Raw genomic sequence first — 20,495 nt, forward strand, 5'->3', positions numbered from 1 at the left:
CAATTTAATGAATAGTAGAGACCATTTGATAAATAGTTGAGTAACTATTTGTCATAAAGTAGTTATATAGTTCATGACTATGCGGGGTATAGCTTTATCAGTTAAATAAAAAGATGTTTGAAAATGAAATTGGGTACTAAAGCCCTATGTCAATTTTTATGTACAACGGTAAAAAACACGATTAAAAACCATTTCTGATCACTTTTTTTCATTTTAATGCAAAAATTTTTTTTGACTAGACAACATTTTTTCGATGGATCAACTATGGTCCCCTTGGAACGAGCTGTCAAGTAGGAGCTTTTCTGTCAAGAAGGACCGCGAGGTTAATTTTTCAAAATTGATTTAAAAATCCATTTTAAACTCTTTGTGGTCGTGCAAAGGGTCATTGTACTCAGAAAAATAAGCTTTATCGCTGTAAACAATAATATCAGCAATCTAAGCTTCATTTTAGGACCCAATTGCAACAAAAATTTAATTTGTTAAAAAAAGTTAATAAGCATGCGGCTGAAAGGCTAATACGCAGATCGGAAGGAACGCAAAACTCCATATCCAGACTTTTTTTTGGTTAGGTCCTATAAACATATGAAACACAATAGCTTATAGCTTAGATTAGTTTTCAAAAGGACACAAGAGCCATTGACAAGCTAAGCCCTTTTTGCATCGGTACTCGACCTACTTACGAAAAACCAATTTCAAAAATGCTGAGATTGTTCATCTACACGTCCTTCAAGTGCCCTAAACTTAAAACAAATGAAATATTGGTTCATTTTGAAGAAAAACTAAAAATAGTACCGGAGGTCAAGGTGGCTCTTACGGCTTTTTGAAAACCGAGATAGGAACTTTTCAAAAAAAAAAATATCTAGATATAAAAAAAACGCCCAAGAACCGGTTAAGGAAAAGATTTTTCTTAAGCGGTACGCAGCTGAAAAGTAACACACGCAGAAAAATAAGGCATGTTTGAATCAACAAAACGTTTTATTGATTTGAAAATAAAGATTTTTGTTAAATCAACGCTAAACGTCAAAGCAACTTTTTCAAAACAACAAAAGATTTTTGTTGAATTGAGAAAATCAAGGTTTGTTTTAACGCAAAATCGGCGTTGATTATATTCAACAAAAATGTTGTTGATTCAAACCTCGTACAGGCTGGTTCTACAAAATATTTTTCTGCGTGCAGAAACGGAAAGTGGCGTTTGACGTTTCTGTGCGCGGAGCTTGTTTGCAATATGTTTTGATGAAAAAATAAAAGAATTGGAATTTTCCTTTTGTAATTGTAATTGTAATTTTATTTGGCAACGATATCCTGTTAGTCAGACTTTTTATCAGGGCAAGGAGGTGTACAAACCGGAAATTTAAATTAGGACAAGTAAAATCGAATAGTTACAAATCGTGTACTGCCGTTCTACGCATAATTGTCCCATGTTCAAAAAAGTGCAACTGAGAAAAACGCGATTGAAATTTTTCGATCGATTTCTGTGTTTCTACGCATAATTGTCCCGTGGGTCCCTATTCGCCCCAGATGTCCCTAATCACCCCGGTTAACATTTTATCACCCTTATTTGTAATCCTCTCACAGCTAAACAGGTAAACAACATGAAATGCTTCTTAAAACTCATGATTTAGTGATAGAAAATACTTGGTGGGACAATTATGCGTAGAAGTTCAACGATGGGACAAACAGACTTGGTGTTGTTTTCAATGATTTTCTGAACAAAGTTCTAGATTTTATGTGTTTTTCTGAAAGTTTACGTAAAATTAAGCTTAAAAATGATAAAAAGTCAGAATCGTCCAAAAATGACATGGGACAATTATGCGTAGAACGGCAGTGTACACAAAAAAAAACTAATTTTGACTGTGACGAACAATTGCACGCTTAAAAGCATTAGTACGTGTTTCTCTCTTTATAGCCAGAGGTAGTTGGTTCCAGCTGGACGTCCCGTGCACCAGCAGGCTTTTTCCACTGGAAGTCGTGTGTCGTGGAACGATAAAATTCGACGCGCGTTCGAGTTGTCCACGTTGAAGGTGTTGCGCGATGTAGCCGGGTAGTCGTCCTTCGTATGCCTGCTTCATGAAGCAGCATATCCTTATTCTGTAGTTGGTGGGAAGGTCATGTCCGAGTATTGTGTCGCGGACCGCCGCTGTGGTGTCACGACATCGCAGATGGTGCACGAAGCGAATCGCCGATTTAAAGCATCGATGCAGACGGTCGCGGAGAGTAGCAGTCAGTCCAGGGTAGTATATCACGTCGCAGTAGGTGAAAAATGGCATCACAGCAGCTTGTACTAGTTTGCGACGTGTTTCCAGTGACAAGACTGGTCCAAAACGGCGGAAGGTTCGAAGTGTGCTGTAGGTCTTCTGCAGGACATCGTTCACCTGTTGTTCCCAGGTCAGGTTATTGTCCATCTTGACCCCGAGGTTCGTGACTTGGCTGCTCAATGGGATCTTGGTGTTGCAGAAGACGACGTCCTCCGTCGGAACAACCGCGCCGGTTTTGCAGAAGATTACAGCTTGCGTTTTCTTTGGGTTTGGGAACAGTCGATTAGCCCTCGCCCAGTGCGCAATCGAGGTCAGGTCTTCGTTAACGTCACGCACCAGTTGATCAACATTCGCGATCGGCCCCGACAGATAAATCTGGAGATCATCGGCGTAAAGCTGCCAGTGTCATTTCAGCGCTCTTGGTAAGCTGTTTACGTAGAGGCTAAACAGCAGTGCGCTCAGACACGAGCCTTGGGGTGTTCCGTCGGTGACTTGCATCGCTGCTGACACGGCGCTCCCGAGGCGAACCACTTGAGAGCGGTCGCTAAGGTAAGATGCGATCAGGTCGCATGCAGCTCGAGAAAAGCGGAACTCATCGCGCAGCTTGTTCCTCAACAGCCGGTGGTCGACACAGTTGAAGGCCAGAGAAAAATCGACAAGGACCATGACTGTGCATCGATTCTCGTCCAGGTTGCTGTACAGGTCGTGGACCACTTTTGTCAAGGCCGTCGTGGTACTGTAGCCTCTCCTATAACCCGATTGGTTCGGCGCTAGGAGTGGTGGGTCAGCAGCGTCCAGATGTTCCGTGATCTGGGATAGGAGGACTTTTTCGACAACCTTGGACACAGCTGGTAGAACGCTGATCGGACGGAAATCCTTTGGCTGTGAAGGATTGGCGGCCTTCGGGATTGGAGTCACAATTCCTTTCTTCCAGTTAGTCGGGAAAGTCGATGTGTTGTTGATAAGATGAGCGAGGAGGGGAAGGACGAACGGACACAGTAGTTTCACGAACGAGATAGGGATGTCGTCACAGCCGGCTGCGTTTGTTTGAATTTCGAGGATCTTAGAGCAGACCTCGTTGACATCCGTGTGACGAAAAACGAAGTTCGGTTCGCCTGGATCATAAGCAGTTCTGTGACTCGGTTCCACAGGCCGCTCGTTTGTGTCTCCCGCGTTCAGCTGCCGATGCCCGGTTGTGAAGAAGGTGTCCAATTCGTCTGCATCTACCCCATCCGCAGGCTCGTTCTTTTTTGCGTTGTTGTGAATTCCTTCTCGTCTCAAGTTGCTCCAAAGCTTCTTAGCAGGCAGATTGGAGTCGAAGTTTTGTTCTGCGTATCTCTTTTTTGCTGCAAAAATCAAAGTGTTGGCCCGGTCGCGCTTACGGACGAAGTCATCGGTTGTCGTTCGTCGGCGCGTAGATGTTGATCTAGAAATTGATTGATTCTCAACACGCAGATCCGGTCAGTCACCATTCCACTTGATGACTCGGTTCTTCTGATCCCCAATCACTACACAGCAAAAATTACGATGGTAGAATCGCATGCAAAAGCATGTACATCACCTCCGTCAAAAAAGACACTCAATATTACACGCTGCATGTACAATTTTTCTTAGATCTAGGGTTTTTTCTCAAAATTCATTTTCCCTTAAAGAACACCCAGTTAGCAAAATCTAAACGTAGAAATATGTATCCTCCCTGCAAAGGCTTATGAATTGATTTCAGTTGAAAGGTTCTCCAAATCTCTGAATTGCAAATGTAACATCCTGGAGCAGAACTGTTAAATTCTAATAAAAACACAATTGAAATTGAAATGTACAGATTTTGCAAACACAACAAAAAAGTTGCAACCGACGGGACTCAAAACCAGCACCTACAGTAAGGACTGGCGCCTTAGCCCGCTCGGCCATCAGACCGATGAAAATCTGAAAGGATAAACGCATATATGAGCTTGACATTTCGGTCAAGTAGGTTTCCCATACTGATGGGCTACATATTTCAGGGTGTAAAATTACATAAAATTGCACAAAATAATGCAATATTTATTTTACACCCAGGCCTTTTACACGCAGCTGGATTACTACTTTTTTAGCTATGTACGAACCCGACTCCGTGCATCGCCTTTTCGCCGCCACTGTAGTAGATGTGGTACTTGAAAGAGGTGTTGACGATGGGGTCCACCGCCGTGAATTCTCGCTCTCCATGGCCGGGCCATCGAACTTCCTGGATGGCGCCACATACACGTTCAGCTTGTGCAGCTCCCGGGCAAGAAGGATCTTGGAGAGTTTTTTTTTTTTTTTTTTGAATTAAATATACTTTATTGAATCTTTCTTATAATACAGTCGACTCTCTGGTTGTCAATATCCAAGGGACCGTCGAGGAAGAGAATCATCAGTTTACAGAACGATACAAAATGAAGACTCGATTGAAAATATTTTTTTCTTGATACCCAGCTATGGGAGAGAATCATGGCAACGTCCATCAAACAAAAACAAACTAATGTCAAACACCCTTCAAAGCTTCGTTTCATCAAGAAAAATGTCTGTGCAAGCCATGAGAAAGTGAAATTATTGACAACCGGAAGAGATTTTTAAAGCAAACAGAATCCAAGGGACCGTCGAGGAAGAGATCCTTCAAGCAAGGGAAAATATCGAGGAATGAAGATAATTGAAGTATGCAGATTGAAGGGACTGAAGAATTCATCGATGGATGGAGGATTATTGATATCGAGAAGATCGACAGCCAGAGAGTCGACTGTAATTACATTTGGTTTACATAATAAGTGGTCAGCTGTGGCTCTTCAGCTTTAGTTTGCTTTTCGTGATTTAAACATTGTTCATTTTTATAACTTTAGAAGTATATGATTTATCATTTTTGTAACACTAGGTACAATGAGGAAAAAAAAAAGTTAAGAAAACATAACCTAACCTAAAACTAACTTAAACTTACAATAAACTAAACCAATCCTTGAATCAAGGGGTATTCAGAAATTGCACATTTTTCCCTGAATTTCAAACATTTCTCTTGAATCTTCTGATCCAACATTTTTACTTCTGCTAATTCATGAACCTCACTTGATCTTGTCCAGCCAGGAACATTCAAAACCATTTTGAGTACCTTGTTTTGGACACGCTGGAGCTTCAATTTATGAGTTCTAGCGCAACACTCCCAAACAGGTACTGCATACTCAATAACGGGGTAAATTATTTGTTTGTAAACTGCTAGCTTATTTTTCAAAAAAGCTTTGATTTTCTGTTAATTAAAGGATACAAACACCTGATGAGAATGCTGCACTTGTTCAATATTTTGTCTACATGCTGCCGAAACAAAAGTTTCGAGTCAAGTATGAGACCTAAATAGACAACTTCCTTTGACCAGGGTATCGAAACATCATTCATTTTTATCAAAACATCATCCTTTGGGGCAAATCTGGCCGATTTGGAAAGTGGAAAAATGATGGTTTGAGTTTTGGCTGCATTTATGCGAATTTTCCAGTCGCCAAAGTATTCGGAAAGAACGTCAAGACCCTTCTGAAGACGGCCAACTAAATATCTGGTTATTTTACCCTTATAAATAACGGCAGTGTCATCAGCAAAAAGTGACAACACACCATTACCAGGAAGAGTAGGCAAATCAGATGTAAAAATATTGTACAGAAGTGGGCCAAGAATACTTCCTTGGGGAACCCCAGCATCAATGTTGAATAATCCAGAAGCAATCCCATTCAGAAAAACCCTGAACGATCTCTCCGAAAGATAGTGCTGGATAATTTTGATAAGATACATTGGAAAACCGTATAAATACAGTTTATGTATCAAACCATCATGCCAAACATTGTCAAAAGCCTTCTCAACATCCAACAAAGCCATAGCAGTTGATTTAGACTCAAGCTTGTTCTGCTTGATGATTTTAGTTACTCTCGTAAGCTGATGAGCAGTATTATGTCCCTTACGGAAGCCAAACTGCTCATTCAAAATTATATTATTATCGTTGGTAAAATCCAAAAGCCTTGAATAGATGACCTTCTCAAAGAGTTTGGACAGACTACTCAAAAGACTAATGGGACGATAACTTGTTGGCGATGTTGGATCTTTTGAGGCTTCAAAATTGGTATGACTTTGCCCAGTTTCCAATTGGTGGGGAAGTAACCAAGTTGCAAACATTTATTGAAAATATTGGCTAGATGTTGAAAGAACTGATCACTCTGTTTTTTCAACACTAGATTAAAAATGTTATCAAAGCCTGGAGCTTTCATATTTTTCATTTGTTTAACTGCAACTTTGACTTCCTCACCAGAAACATGGGAATCTGCAGGAAATTCAAAGGTAGAGTTATTGATTGTTGAAATACTATTGGCAACTGATGTTTCTTTACGACTGGTCATGGAAGCGCCAAGATTATGAGAGCTAACAAAATGAAGCCCAAGTGCATTTGCCTTTTCCTCGGATGTAATCAAGGGAGAGTCCTCAACAATAAGAGTAGGAATAGGCTTTGGTTTGTTTTTAAGAACTTTTGAAAGTTTCCAAAATGGTTTTGAATAATTCCCAAGCTGGCTTACATGTTTTGAAAATTTTTGATTTCTGATATTGTCAAGTCGGTCTTGAATGATTTTGTTCAAATTGTTCACTGAAATCTTTTTGTCATAGTCCCCAGTCCGTTGATATTGTCTCCTATAAACATTCCTAAGTCTAATCAAGTGTTTAGTATCTACGTCAATATCAGTTACCTTAAAATTAACAGGAACCTCCCGAACGTTGGCAGCCTCTGCTTGGTTGATAGCCTGCTGGATCACCTCCAGCGAACGATCAATATCGGCAGAAGTTTCCGGGTGTTGATCATAGTCGATGTTGCTGTCGACCACTTGCTGAAACTGCTGCCAGTCAACGTTGTGGTAATCTTTCCGGGTTGGTTGCCGCTGCGGAGTAACGGAAGCTCCAACCTCCACAACCACCGGATAGTGATCAGAACTCAACTCTTCAAACACCTCAGGATGAGCCACGTTCTCAGCCATATTGGTAATGAAGAAGTCGATGATTGAGTGATTCCCAGACCGAGCCACCCTCGTTGGACGATCCGGACTCACAACGTTGTAGTATCCGTTTTGCAGATCGTTGTGCAGAATCACTCCGTTCCGATTCCTCCTGCTGTTGCCCCAAACTTCATGCTTCGCGTTGAGGTCACCAGCGATGATGTACTTTGCGCTCCGCCGTGTCAGCTTCTGGATATCGCTCTTCAGTTTTGCTGCTGAACCATCTCTGGCATTCACCTGACGTGGGCAGTATGCAGCAATGAAGAGTACTGGGCCAACAGAAGTGGGAATTTCCACCCCAACGGCCTCGATGATGTCCAGCTTGAAGTGTGGCAGCCGGCGTGGCTTGAGATCACGATGAACAGCGACAAGCACACCTCCTCCTCCAGAAGTGGTCCTGTCGAGCTGCGTCGCGATCTTGTAGTTTTGCAGATAAACTTTTTCACCGGGCTTCAGATGAGTTTCCGTGATGGCAGCTACGTCGATCTCCTTCTCGCGAAGAAAATCCACCAGCTCTAAATTCTTCCTCCTAATGGAGCAAGCGTTCCAATTCAGCAGCTTGAGGGACCTACGATCCATACTGGATGACGAACGAGGTCAGCACTTCAATCTGCTGGGTCTTGGTTTTGCATCCACGCAGTGCAGCGGACATCTGTTTGAAAATATTGAGGAGTTCGGTTGAGGTGTAAAGATCATTACCATTTTCCTCAACTGCTGGTTCTTGGGTTGGTCTTGGCTCCTGGCTGAAGCCCGGTGGTGGCGGTCTCGGCTCCTGGCTGGAACCCGGCCGTGGATGATTCATCTCAGCTCTCTTCCTGGGATCCAACGGCAACGGTGCCAAGTTCGGGACCTGGCGTCGCGGTTGAAGAGGTGGAAAGTTTTGCTCCACCAGGGCTGGAGGAGTTCTACGACGCTGAGGCTGATTCTTCGTCGATGCTTGCTGCCGAATTTTCACGAACTCAGCTCTCTTGGGGCACTTTCGGTCGGTTGACGAGTGCTCACCGTTGCAGTTGAGGCACTTCACCAGCGAATCTTGGATGCACTGGGATGTGATGTGCGCATCGGTACCACATTTGGCGCAACGACGCTTTAGGTGGCAGTTCTTACCTCCGTGCCCGAAACCCAGGCAGTTGAAGCATTGTGTGACGTCACGGTGCACTGGTCGGTATCGCTCCCACGACACGATAATGTTGAAAACCGCTCGGATTGCCTTCAGCTCAGGAAGCGTCGTCGATCCCTTAGCCAAATGCAGCAGGTAGAGCTGGTCACGGTACTTGATGTCTTTGTTGCGTCGGCTCATTTTGTGCACGGCCAACACATCCAGTTTCAAAACTTTTAGCTCGGCAGCTAATTCCTCCACTGGCATGTCGTACAGACCTCTGCGACGATTTTGTACGGCTTATCCATGGCGACATCATGGGTAAAGTACTCCGCCTCGTTTTCGGTCAAGTAATCCTTGACCAGTTGATAGTGCTGCCTGGATTGCACCAGCACCTTAAATCCATCCTGACACAGACGAATGTTGCCTTGAACTTTCCCAGACTTGATGAGTTCAACCAGCCCCGCTCGAAAGTCGATCGTTGCTGCTGATTGCCGCACATAAAAAGGAGGCAGTTTCTCCTTTCGCTGTTTCACTTCATTCTCCTTTGCTTTCGCTACCTGGTCCTCGTCAGGCAGTCCAGCAAACTTGTTGTTCTTCAATAGCTGCTCCTCGTGCGATGAAGAGTTCTCCTCCTCCTCCTCATCCATGGGTACAGTACCGTCGCTCTTTTTCGTCTTTTTGCTGTTCGTGTCACTTCCAAAAGCACCTTCCTCTTGGAAATCCCCGGTTTTTGGCCATCAGTTGAGGCCTCAACCTTCCTTTTGGAAATTCCCACTTTTTTGCCTGCTTGAACCGCAGGTAGGGCGATATTGCCGGCGTTTTGCGCCGGGACGCGACGAGTCATGTTGAATCAGACAACCTTCTCCAACGAATGCTCGATGAACAATGATCTTGGAGAGTTCGAACGTTCCAAGTACCGAGTTTCCAATCGTTGTCCTTTTTACATCGCCTTGTCTGATGCCGATTAATCCGTCATGAATTTCTTCTTCTGTTTCTGTACTACCAAAGTTTCCACCGGGAGTTGGTTACCGATCTCTGCAATGGTATCCCGGCCAGCCACGCGGGGAGGCCAGGGTATCGGAGTTACAGGACAAGAGGCTAAAGGACCACTTGGTGGGTCTATTTTATACCTACGGTACATGATGTACCTATGGTACGCGGACATTTATCCGGCTAAAATCAAATTGTTTCCCATGTGCTCCTAAAAGTTGCGTATTTCAACGGTATAACACACTATTCCTTTGTTTTCTTTTTTTCTAACAGAAGCATCAACGACCTCGTGGAGGTGACAAAACAGTCGCCGGGCGTGGCGGAAGGGGCTGTGGGGATGGTCAACGCCGTAACAGCCACCGTCGTAAAGGTCCGCACCGGGGGAGACTTGGTCGATGTACCGCCATCTAACGTGGTATTATACCATGCAACCAAGTCTCTCCTGATGCACGGGATCTCGACCCGCTACCCGGGCTACCGGGAATGCGAGCGGTGCCGATGCGTGTTTGAGAATGCCACAGCTTATACAACCCACATACGCAAATATAACATCCTGGACTGCTCCCCGCTGACAGTTTGCGCAGGGTGCCTAAAGGAGCGGACGGGGACTCATGGGGATTTCTGCGATAAAGTCGGCTTCAGCAGGCTGAACCGAGTTTGTTTCCTGTGCAACTCGAAAATGACCGAACGAACCAACTTACACCGGCACATTAAGACGTCACACCACGACTTGCGTGACACGCCACAATACGTAGCATTTATTGAAGTGGATCGTGGTGTGGCGTCGGTGCTAAAATATCTGGAGTCCTACCCAAGTGAAGGTTAGTGTAAACAATACAATCAAGGGTCCTGATTGCTCTAAAAAGACTCAATCACTCGCGAACACACTAATTCCTTTGTTTTCTTTTTTTTCTAACAGAAGCATCAACGACCTCGTGGAGGTGACAAAACAGTCGCCGGGCGTGGCGGAAGGGGCTGTGGGGATGGTCAACGCCGTAACAGCCACCGTCGTAAAGGTCCGCATCGGGGGAGACTTGGTCGATGTACCGCCATCGAACTTGGTATTATACCATGCGACCAAGTCTCTCCTGATGCACGGGATCTGGACCCGCTACCCGGGCTACCGGGAATGCGAGCGGTGCCGATGCGTGTTTGAGAATGCCACAGCTTATACAACCCACATACGCAAATATAACATCCTGGACTGCTCCCCGCTGACAGTTTGCGCAGGGTGCCTAAAGGAGCGGACGGGGACTCATGGGGATTTCTGCGATAAAGTCGGCTTCAGCAGGCTGAACCGAGTTTGTTTCCTGTGCAACTCGAAAATGACCGAACGAACCAACTTACACCGGCACATTAAGACGTCACACCACGACTTGCGTGACACGCCACAATACGTAGCATTTATTGAAGTGGATCGTGGTGTGGCGTCGGTGCTAAAATATCTGGAGTCCTACCCAAGTGAAGGTTAGTGTAAACAATACAATCAAGGGTCCTGATTGCTCTAAAAAGACTCAATCACTCGCGAACACAAATCAAAGGTGACTGTTAACGCACATCGTAGCGGATGTGGTCCTGTGTGTCGGGGGGAGAACTTAGTGATCCGGTAAGCTAATTGAAAAGTCGCGATAGCTAGGGGAAGACTTTATTGCACAAAAGTTGTACATTTCTTGGGTGTTTATTGGCTCTACTTATCTTGCCCCTGAGGAGGGGTGACTGTCCCGGTCGACCATCTGGTCAGAAGTGTCTTGTGGTTGAGATCTGGTCTGATTCCTAAGCTAGTCAAGTTCTTGCGATCGGGAAGTCTACAAAACATTACAAAAGACAAACCACTTCGTGTGCTGAAACGACTACTAACATTGAACATAAAGGTACACGAAGGGCTACTGAGATTGTGTGTGTGGGGTTACATAATCTACAGTGTTGTCTGGAAGTGTTTCTACATGATCGTCAAAAAAGAGTGAACCTGGGCGTGAACATACCGCCCGCCTTGAAAGGCCGAAGGCTTTCAACAAAATTAAATCCTAACAGCCCTACTTTTCTTAAAACTACTATCACAGCTCTTTCTTTTAAATTTCTTCGTCAAGTATTTTTCTGACTGTTGGGCTGCTGGCTGGGTTCACGCTGACGATGTTCTGCTGCTTGTTGTTGACGATGGGCTGAATCGAGGAGGAACAGCAACCTGAGGGTGGAAAGCGCTGAGCTTCTGGTTGAAACATTAAAATTGTTGCTGTACTTAACTTGGTGCGGGGGTGGAGCGGCAGTTCTGGCCCGTCCGACCACGAACGCGCCACTCCTTGTGCCTTGTTGCTGTGTCCTCGAATGCCGTGACTTTGGCAAGAGCGATCGCTTCGCTCACGATGCCGTCCGCCATGCGCTGGCGCGGCCGTTGGGGTGTCGCCCTCACGCTGTGGTGGTGCGACCGTTGAAAACACCGCCGCCAAATAGGCGCGATCGAAGACGATGATGTTGTTGGTGAGCGCGTTGCCACCGGTTCCGCTCCTCGTTGAGCAGACGTTGATCGTTGAACTTGTTGCATTCCAGGGATGTTTCAGCAGGACCTGTGATTTACGGTGATTGAGCTACTGTGTGAAAAACTAATCAACAGGTACTTATCTTGGGGAAGTGGCGGGGTGGCTGTTCTGGCCCGTCCGACCACGAACGCGCCACCCCCAAATGCCTCGCTGCTGGAAATCTGCTATCAGCATTTGGTGAGCTGATGTGCTGACTCGGTGCCTTGCTGCACCGCCCTAACGTAGGGGAAACCGTGGTAGGTTGTGCGGCTCGCGCGCCGCTCGGGGACCGCCGTGTTGCGGTCGTGCGATGATCGAGTCACCATCGCCCTCGTTGCTCGGGTGAGCTGGTGTCAGCGGCACTTGCGCCGCCCGCCGTGGGTGTAGAAGTGCGGCTTGTCGCCGCTCGATGTGGCCGTGCTGCCACTCGTGACTGCAGCGTCCGTGCTGCCCTTGTGTGTGTGGACTGTAGTTAGCCTGTAGTGCGGCTCGCGCGCCGCCCGACGTGTGCAGCACCGGTTGTGCAGCTTCGTTACCGTGGGGTGGTAGTTTGCGGCTTGGGTGCCGCCCGCCGTGAACTGCTGCGCCGTCCGCGCGTCCGTACTGCTGCTGTTTCCTGCTTGTGCGTGTGATGCCACCGTTGTGGCCGACTTGGGTTCCACCAGGTGTGGACATTGGTGCCTCCAGCGAGGGCTTGAGTGTGCCAGCTGTGTGGCCGTAGGTTGCCTCCGTTGAAGCCTTGGGATGCCACCATGTTGTGGCCGAATTGTGGGACCAGGTGTCCCCGTGATCCGTGACGTCACCCGTTTGCTCGTGACTTCAATCCATCTCCGCGAGCCCAGAGAGGAAGGTGGCCGAAGACGGCCGGACCGATGCTGAAAATTGAGTGTGTGCTCACACCAACCTCTGACTTTTTTTTTTGGTCGATTTACATGTATGTAACCCCTTAAAGCGGATTCTTATTGGGCGGAACATTTCAGAAATCTCGCATACGCCGAGCGGTCAACGGGGTTGCCGCGTACGGATCCGGAGTTTATCCGACAGTGGCAGCGGCATCGGCGGTCGGAACGACACGGCCAGCCCGGACCTGCATATCGCAGAAACTGACGACGAGGACAGCGGCGACGAAGGTAATTGATGCGAATGCCCCAAACCTCCATTTCACTCCAGAATGTTTCATGAAGATATTACATGATTAAGCTGTGTCGACGGACGGAGCACGCTAAGAAATTCACGAATTATTTGTGTCGCTGGTAGAAGCGATTGAGCAAATCGCTGGTAGCCTGAGTGTCGTGTTCGCTCGCGAATGGTTGCGAGCTCCAGTCGGCAAAGATTCGCTCGGCGATAGTGAGTGATTTTGGATCTTTGAACCAACAATCAGGACCCTTGAAATAAAATATCATTTCAACTTTGCCTTACTCTACAACTTCAAACATTTCTTTTACTTATTTTCAGATCTATACGACATGCTGGAAATCAGGAACCGAGGTGAAGACGTCGAAGCAATCCCCGGACGTATTTATACAAAAATACAGGAGCACTTCCGTGCAAGGTTTCCGGCATTGTCAAACGGCATAGCTCCGCCCACGAACCAGAACGGCGCTGATGCAGGTAACATATATGCATTTCCCCTACCCTTTCAACAAGTCTAAACCTAAAACAGAACCAAAAATTGATGCGCCTGACCATGAATGTCAGGCTCCAATTTTTAGATGCTTAAGGGGTTACATACATGTAGAAAATCACAAAATTTCATATTAGGCCGATGCAAATATTTAAAAAAGTTTTTGTCCCTCGGCCCTGGCCGAGGTCAAGGGGGGGGGGGGGGCAAAAAAATGAAAAAATATAAAAATTTAAATAACAAGCCGTAGTCTTCACATTTAAATGAAAAAAAGGGTTTTAAAATGCATTTTACACTAGTTCAATTGCATTGCAATCATTAGTTTTCAAAAAATCTAAGATCTGACAAAAACAAAAATTGTTTCCAAAAAAAGATTTTGCATCGAAAATTTTCAAAAAATCTTAAGATTTTTTAATAAACCCAATAAAGCTAAAAATGATTTTAAACGTAGGAGAATGTATTTTAATTTGATTCCAGCTGGTAGCACTTGAATTTTCATTGAAATTTTGATGTTTATTGTAAAAATTTGTTTTACCCCCTGATTTTTCGGGCCAATTTCTAAGGGGGGGGGGGGGGGTGGTGACAAAAACTTTTAAAAATATTTGTACCAGCCTTACAGAAAATGAATACAATCCACAAAAAAAGATGATTTTCAATCACTCCAGAAAGTTTCATGAAGATATTACATGATTAAGCTGTGTTAGAGACGATTTAAGTTCAGAATTTTGCCATGCGCAAAACGGACTGTCAAACTTTGCGAGCGTTTTTCTCGGAATATTTTTATCGTTTTTTTGGTATTAGTTATTGAAAATCGGCTTTCGTCATGCACACAGGACCGGTTTAACGATTCTTCTAACGGTTCAAAATTTTGAACCGATTTGGTCAAGGCAGTGTTAGGATATCGTGACACCTGTTTATTTGACACTTCTAAGATCAAATAGTTGTATCTCGGCAATGATACATTCAAATGTTTTCAAATGTGTTCTAATAATAGATGAAAATGTATTCTGTAATGCCCTGAAAACTTTTTTTTTATATATAAAATTGAGTGTGTGCTCACACCAACCTCTGACTTTTTTTTTTGGTCGATTTACATGTATGTAACCCCTTAAAGCGGATTCTTATTGGGCGGAACATTTCAGAAATCTCGCATACGCCGAGCGGTCAACGGGGTTGCCGCGTACGGATCTGGAGTTTATCCGACAGTGGCAGCGGCATCGGCGGCCGGAACGACACGGCCAGCCCGGACCTGCATATCGCAGAAACTGACGACGAGGACAGCGGCGACGAAGGTAATTGATGCGAATGCCCCAAACCTCCATTTCAGTTCTTGTACAATGTCAGGCACAAAAAAAAAATAGTATGCGTTAAGGTGGGCCTAGGTCTAGGAGATCGACATAATAACATCATTTTACGAGTGACTTAATAGCCTTTCCTCAGTAAAGTGAGGAAGACAAAACTGTCTGATACTGCTGCTACTAATAATTGATTTTTTCCTTCTTAAAAAAAACCATAGAGGATCTCCACCATGCACACACAGAAAAAAATATGTGAACTTACTCGACACGGAAAAAATGAATCACATGTAAACTCAGTTGATGTAAACTTGAGATTCGACGTATACGTTTGAATCACACGTAAACTCATGTTTTTACGTATAATTTGTTGCAAATTTACATTAAATTGCATTTAAATTTAAATGTTTGATGACGTGCAAAAGTGTTACATCATAAATGATGTAACATTCGGATATATTTTTTTGTGTGCATACTGGGTAGGGGAACTATACCTTTCTCAGTCTATTTATATTATCGGCCTATCAGCACCTAGATCATGAATTACAGCTTTCATAAAGTGTTTTTGACTGTTCTTAAGTAATAAATAGTTCAAATAAAAGTGAACAAGCAACTCTCCCTTGATGATACATCTGAAAATGTTGATTTAATAGCGGAAAACGGCAAAAGTGATGAGAATTGGTCGATCGGCTTAAAGTGATTACAATGGGTATATTTCCCCTAATTATTGAAAAAAAGGATTGGCCGCAACCTGGACTGGTCCGGCTTCCCTGGGGAAAGTTACTCTGGAATGACATTGAAGGAATTTATTTTTTGAATTAATTTAAATTGTAGATTGCGGATGACTGGAGGAAAATGATTCCATTTTTGTTTCGTAGAAATTATGAGTGCAACAGTATATTAACCACAATACAGCATGTAAAAAAAGTATTTACACCCCTTGGGCACTATGCACATTTTGTGATGAAACATGTAAACAATATAAAGTTTGACAGGAACCTAGTACTACGTTTTGTTCAGCAACTCATGCCGAACATTGTTTATATAACTCTGGAAATTCTATATAAAAATTAACTAAACTTTTAATTCCACATAATTGCTAAATAAACGTTCTGGAGTGGGTATAACATCGTTTTATAGATAGAATAGATTTTTCGTTGGAATTTCGTACCAACCCGGAATTACGTCGTCGGAAAATCCGCCGGCAGCCGAACCGGTCCACAATTCACAAGTCAACCTATGTGGCATCGGAAAGGGCATAAAATTTCCGATCGTTTGATACCCATACATCTAGGCTTTCTATAAAACCCACGTTTTTAAATACCTGGGCAAAACCGTTGTTATGGTTTCGTTTGAGCAACATGCTAAAAATGTATGGAAGTTCGTAATTTTTGTTCTCGCGGAAATAAAAACCCGTATTTTTCATCGAAAAAAAACACTAAAAAAGTTTTAAAAACTCAGCCATTTTCCGTTACTCGGCTGTAAAAAGTTTTGGAGCATGTCATTTAATGGGAAATTTAATGTACTTTTCGAATCTACATTGACCCAGAAGGGTCATTTTTTCATGTAGAACAAAATTTTTCATTTTAAAATTTCGTGTTTTTTCTAACTTTGCAGGGTTATTTTTAGAGTGTGACAATGTTTTACAAAGTTGTAGAACAGACAATTACAAAAAATTTGATATATAGACATAAGGGGTTTGCTTATAAACATCACGAGTTATCGCGATTTTACGAAAAAAAGTTTTGAAAAAGTTACTTTTTGCGTTTCTCTTTGTTTCGTCGTCCGTGTCTGTCGCGGGTGACGATGAACGGCCATGATCGACGACAACCAACCTTTTCATTCATTTATTTTTTTCCCAGCGGTTATCATAAAAAGGCGAAGAATGTTCATCCTTTAAATGTAATGACAGCTATTTGTTTTTGCAATGCTGATTATCAATGACAAACCAGATCACAGTTCATTCATTCATTGTTACAATAAAACACTAATGTTGATTTTTTCCTTTTCACAGTGACCGTGGAAGAAATATCCAGAATGCTGTGTAAGTTGTTCGTAGTGTACGTTAGTTAAGGTGGTATTAATATTTGATTTCTCTGCACAGGTGATCTATAACGTCATGATTCGAATTCCCGGACGCTTCGAAACCCGGACACCTCATCTTGTTTTATCAATTATTTGGATATAAGTTCGCATTATAAATGTCAAAACTGTGTTATTTGATGAATTCTAACATCAACTTTCATTCAAAGTTTGTTTGAACGCTGTAGTTAATGTCAAAACAATTAAATAAAATAAAATTATAAGATTACCAAAAGTGTGAAACATTTCACGTGAAATATTTCATAGGCGTTCGAAGCACCGGGAAGGCAAAGCAGAAATTTATGGTTACGATTTCCTTAAATTCTAGCAAATTTTTATATAAAATATCGATTGTTTTGATGTTAACAGCTTATTTGAGACCTAAAGAATGCCATTCACTAACATTTCCGTTCAAATTTGTGCGGTTCATAAGCAAAATCGAGTGTCCGGAATTTGAAGCAGAAGTGTCCGGATTTCGAATCAGCTTTTATCAGTGTCCGGGATTCGAAGCACAACAACTCATTTTAATTTTCAAATTCTGATGGAAAATTGTTAGAAAAGACATATTTTGCTTGCTTTCTCTTAAGACTTACTGTTAATACTACATCCTGATGGTATTTCTTCATTTCCAAATTATTACGTGATTTTTTGTCAACTATAACAAGAATGATATGTTACTAAGTGTCCGGATTTCGAATCATGACGTTACAAGCAGCTTGAGTTGATGAGCAGTTTTAGCCTTCTACCGGAGAACGATGGCGATGGTAAGTTTGGCTAACTAGCAGACAATTCAAGATACAAAATTAAAGGTGAAGGTGCTTTTTCTTCGATTCTGTTGTAAAATTGTTTGCTAGACAGAAAAAAACACAAAACCGTTAACGTTCGGAATGATTCCACTGTACCCTCATAAGTACACTCCCTACATGCTCTTAAAGATTTTTAAAAAAGGATTCTTAATTATTTATTGATTTGATGTTTCATTATTCAAACAAGTTACAATATCAGTACTGTATACGAATAATAGTAATATCAAAATTGCTAACGGCTAACGGACAGTCCACTTGTCCGGCATTCGGAAAATGTTTGCGACGAGCTAATTCGTTTTGCCTTCCTCACCTTACTGAGGAAAGGCTATAAAATCACTCGAAAAACGAAATTCTCAATTCGACTTCCTAGACCCACCTTCATGTATACATATCGACTCAGAATCAAATTCTGAGCAAATGTCTGTGTGTGTGGTGGGATGTTGATCAACAAAATTTGCACTGGGTTATCTCGGCACTGGCTGAACCGATTTTGACCGTTTTGGTCTCATTCGATCCGTCTTGGGGTCCCATTAGTCGCTATTGAAAATCATAAAGTTTAGTTAAGTACTTCAAAAGTTATGCTAAAAAAACGATTTTAACAAAATTCCGGAAGATTGTAAAAAGGGTGGTTTTTGTAAGAAACCCCGGCATGTTATACATTTTTAGAAAGGTACGATGAAAACGTTTTCCGGATCTATCATGCAACCCGTCGTTGAACAGGTAATCAAAAGACCTTTCTAACGCGTTCAAAACATTGAAAATCTGACAACCCTATCAAAAGTTATAAGCACTTAAGTGTTATTTATACACTTTGTAGAGGCCGGATCTCAGATATTTAGATGAAAACGTATTCCAAATATATCATGCGACCTATCTTTGGATAGGTAATTAAAAGACCTTCTCACGAGCGTGTCTATTTTGGATAGCATTACCCTTTGAATGAGAGGAAGGCACCAACCACCTAAGGGTGGATTAAGTAACGTTTTTTTTTATTTTTTCTCAATTATTTCTTCTCGTTACTCTCCACAGCGACTACAACTGCATCAGCGAGCAGCAACATGCCTCCGGCAGCTTCCAGAAAAGGACGCGGCCGGCCGGGCACGACCACGCCGCGCGGAAGTTTGCTTGTACCGGACCCGCCCCTTGCGGACCCTCCGGGTAAGAGAAGATTATTTTTTGGAATGTTTTTTAGGATGGATTTTTAAAAAAGGATTCTTAATTATTTATTGATTTAATGTTTCATTATTCAAACAAGTTACAATATCAGTACTGTATACGAATAATAGTAATATTTATTTATTTTTTTCAGCATCTGCCTTGCGCTGTAGCTATTGCGGTAAAACTTTAGCCACAATGTCCAGCTTCAGAAAGCATGTAAAAACCCAACACCAACAGCCGCCGTCTCTGGAAGTATGCAGCATATGCGCTGCAACATTTCCGGACAAGAAAAAGTTGCGCGACCATGTAACGCAGGACCATCCGACAGTTAACAAGTGCCGATACTGCGGCTTCGTGTACCGTTACTGTGGCAATCTGGCCAGGCACGAAGCTAGCTGCATCCTGCGGGGTGAGTTTGTCATTTATTTTTTAATTTATTTAAGTACATTTCTTAACTTCATAATATTACCTAAGGGAATTACAGGTGGTTCTTGCCCGCACGAGAAGCTCCCAGCGCGTGCTTGCTTCGCGAGAGCTGTCAAACGAAAGAGGGCGAAGCTCGTCTTGCTTGTCGTACGTCGCGGTGTGGTGAGTGCCGCTGTTTACTGAGAGCCCGAGAATGGCTCTCGCAACGAGCGTCACTCACTTGTGACGTTAGACAGTAGAGCTCCCACATGACGGGAGTGGTTGCACAGGGAATGCCCAATCTTATGCCCCACATCCCCCTTCATCTTTAAAAAATTACTCGCAACTATGTAACAGGGCTACCACGCAAAAAAAAAAAAAAAAATAGACAAATAGACGCGGAAAAACTTTTCTTTTGTTTTCGGGAGAGGCACGTTAAAAAAGGACAACAATCTGGATAACGGTACTCTTCAAATGAAAACTGTTGTTTGTTTTGATTTGCGCGCCGCAAGTGCTGCCAGTTGGACGGTTAAACCACAAACAAAATATATAAAAAAATCAATTTGAATCAAGAAACATCTTAAGATGATGATGATGATTGCATTGTGATGTCAGCTGAACATTATCAAAACATAAAAAATATTGAATTTGTAACAATTATGTTATTATTCAATGCATGTTTTCAGTGATATCGTAAAATTTTTAATATTATACAAAACTGATATGCTAGTACATCGATGCCTCTGTGCTCTCTTGTACTAAGCTTGCTGATTTTCCTATCTAGTTAGCATAAGAGAGCACAGAGGCATCGACATGTGGCAAATCTGGCAACAATTTTTAAAGCTCGCGCTCACCCCTGCGGCTGAAGTTGTTCAGCGTTGCATCGTTGAATCTTGCATGCAAGTTTACTTCCAACAAAATTGAATGAGGGTTCGTGCAGTGATGACGTATAGCTTTATCAGTTAAATAAAAAGATGTTTGAAAATGAAATTGCAACAAAAATGTAATTTGTTAAAAAAAGTTAATAAGCATGCGGCTAAAAGGCTCATACACAGATCGGAAGGAACGCAAAACTCCATATCCAGACTTTTTTTTTTGATAAGGTCCTATAAACATATGAAACACAACAGCTTATAGCTTGGATTAGTTTTCAAAAGGACACAAGAGCCATTGACAAGCTAAGCCCTTTTTGCATCGGTAGTCGACCTACTAACGAAAAACCAATTTCAAAAATGCTGAGA

General features: G+C 43.0%; 1 protein-coding gene across 2 annotated transcripts; it reads left to right on the forward strand.

The window, feature by feature from the left end:
* Window positions 1-10,057: 10,057 nt before the first annotated feature.
* LOC119766760 lies at window positions 10,058-16,929 on the forward strand. 2 transcript variants are annotated; one of them, XM_038252449.1, is made up of 6 exons: window positions 10,058-10,195; window positions 10,294-10,841; window positions 13,343-13,498; window positions 14,651-14,800; window positions 16,818-16,847; window positions 16,908-16,929. In XM_038252449.1, the coding sequence occupies exons 2-6, from the start codon at window positions 10,358-10,360 to the stop codon at window positions 16,916-16,918; spliced, it is 831 nt and encodes a 276-aa protein (XP_038108377.1). In that variant the 5' UTR covers window positions 10,058-10,195; window positions 10,294-10,357; the 3' UTR covers window positions 16,919-16,929. The 2 variants fall into 2 exon arrangements, with proteins under 2 accessions (XP_038108377.1, XP_038108376.1); XM_038252448.1 differs by having other exon boundaries at window positions 16,818-16,911.
* The last annotated feature ends 3,566 nt before the right edge of the window (window positions 16,930-20,495 follow it).

This window comes from Culex quinquefasciatus, chromosome 2 (genome assembly GCF_015732765.1).
Source record: "Culex quinquefasciatus strain JHB chromosome 2, VPISU_Cqui_1.0_pri_paternal, whole genome shotgun sequence".
NCBI lineage: Eukaryota > Metazoa > Arthropoda > Insecta > Diptera > Culicidae > Culex > Culex quinquefasciatus.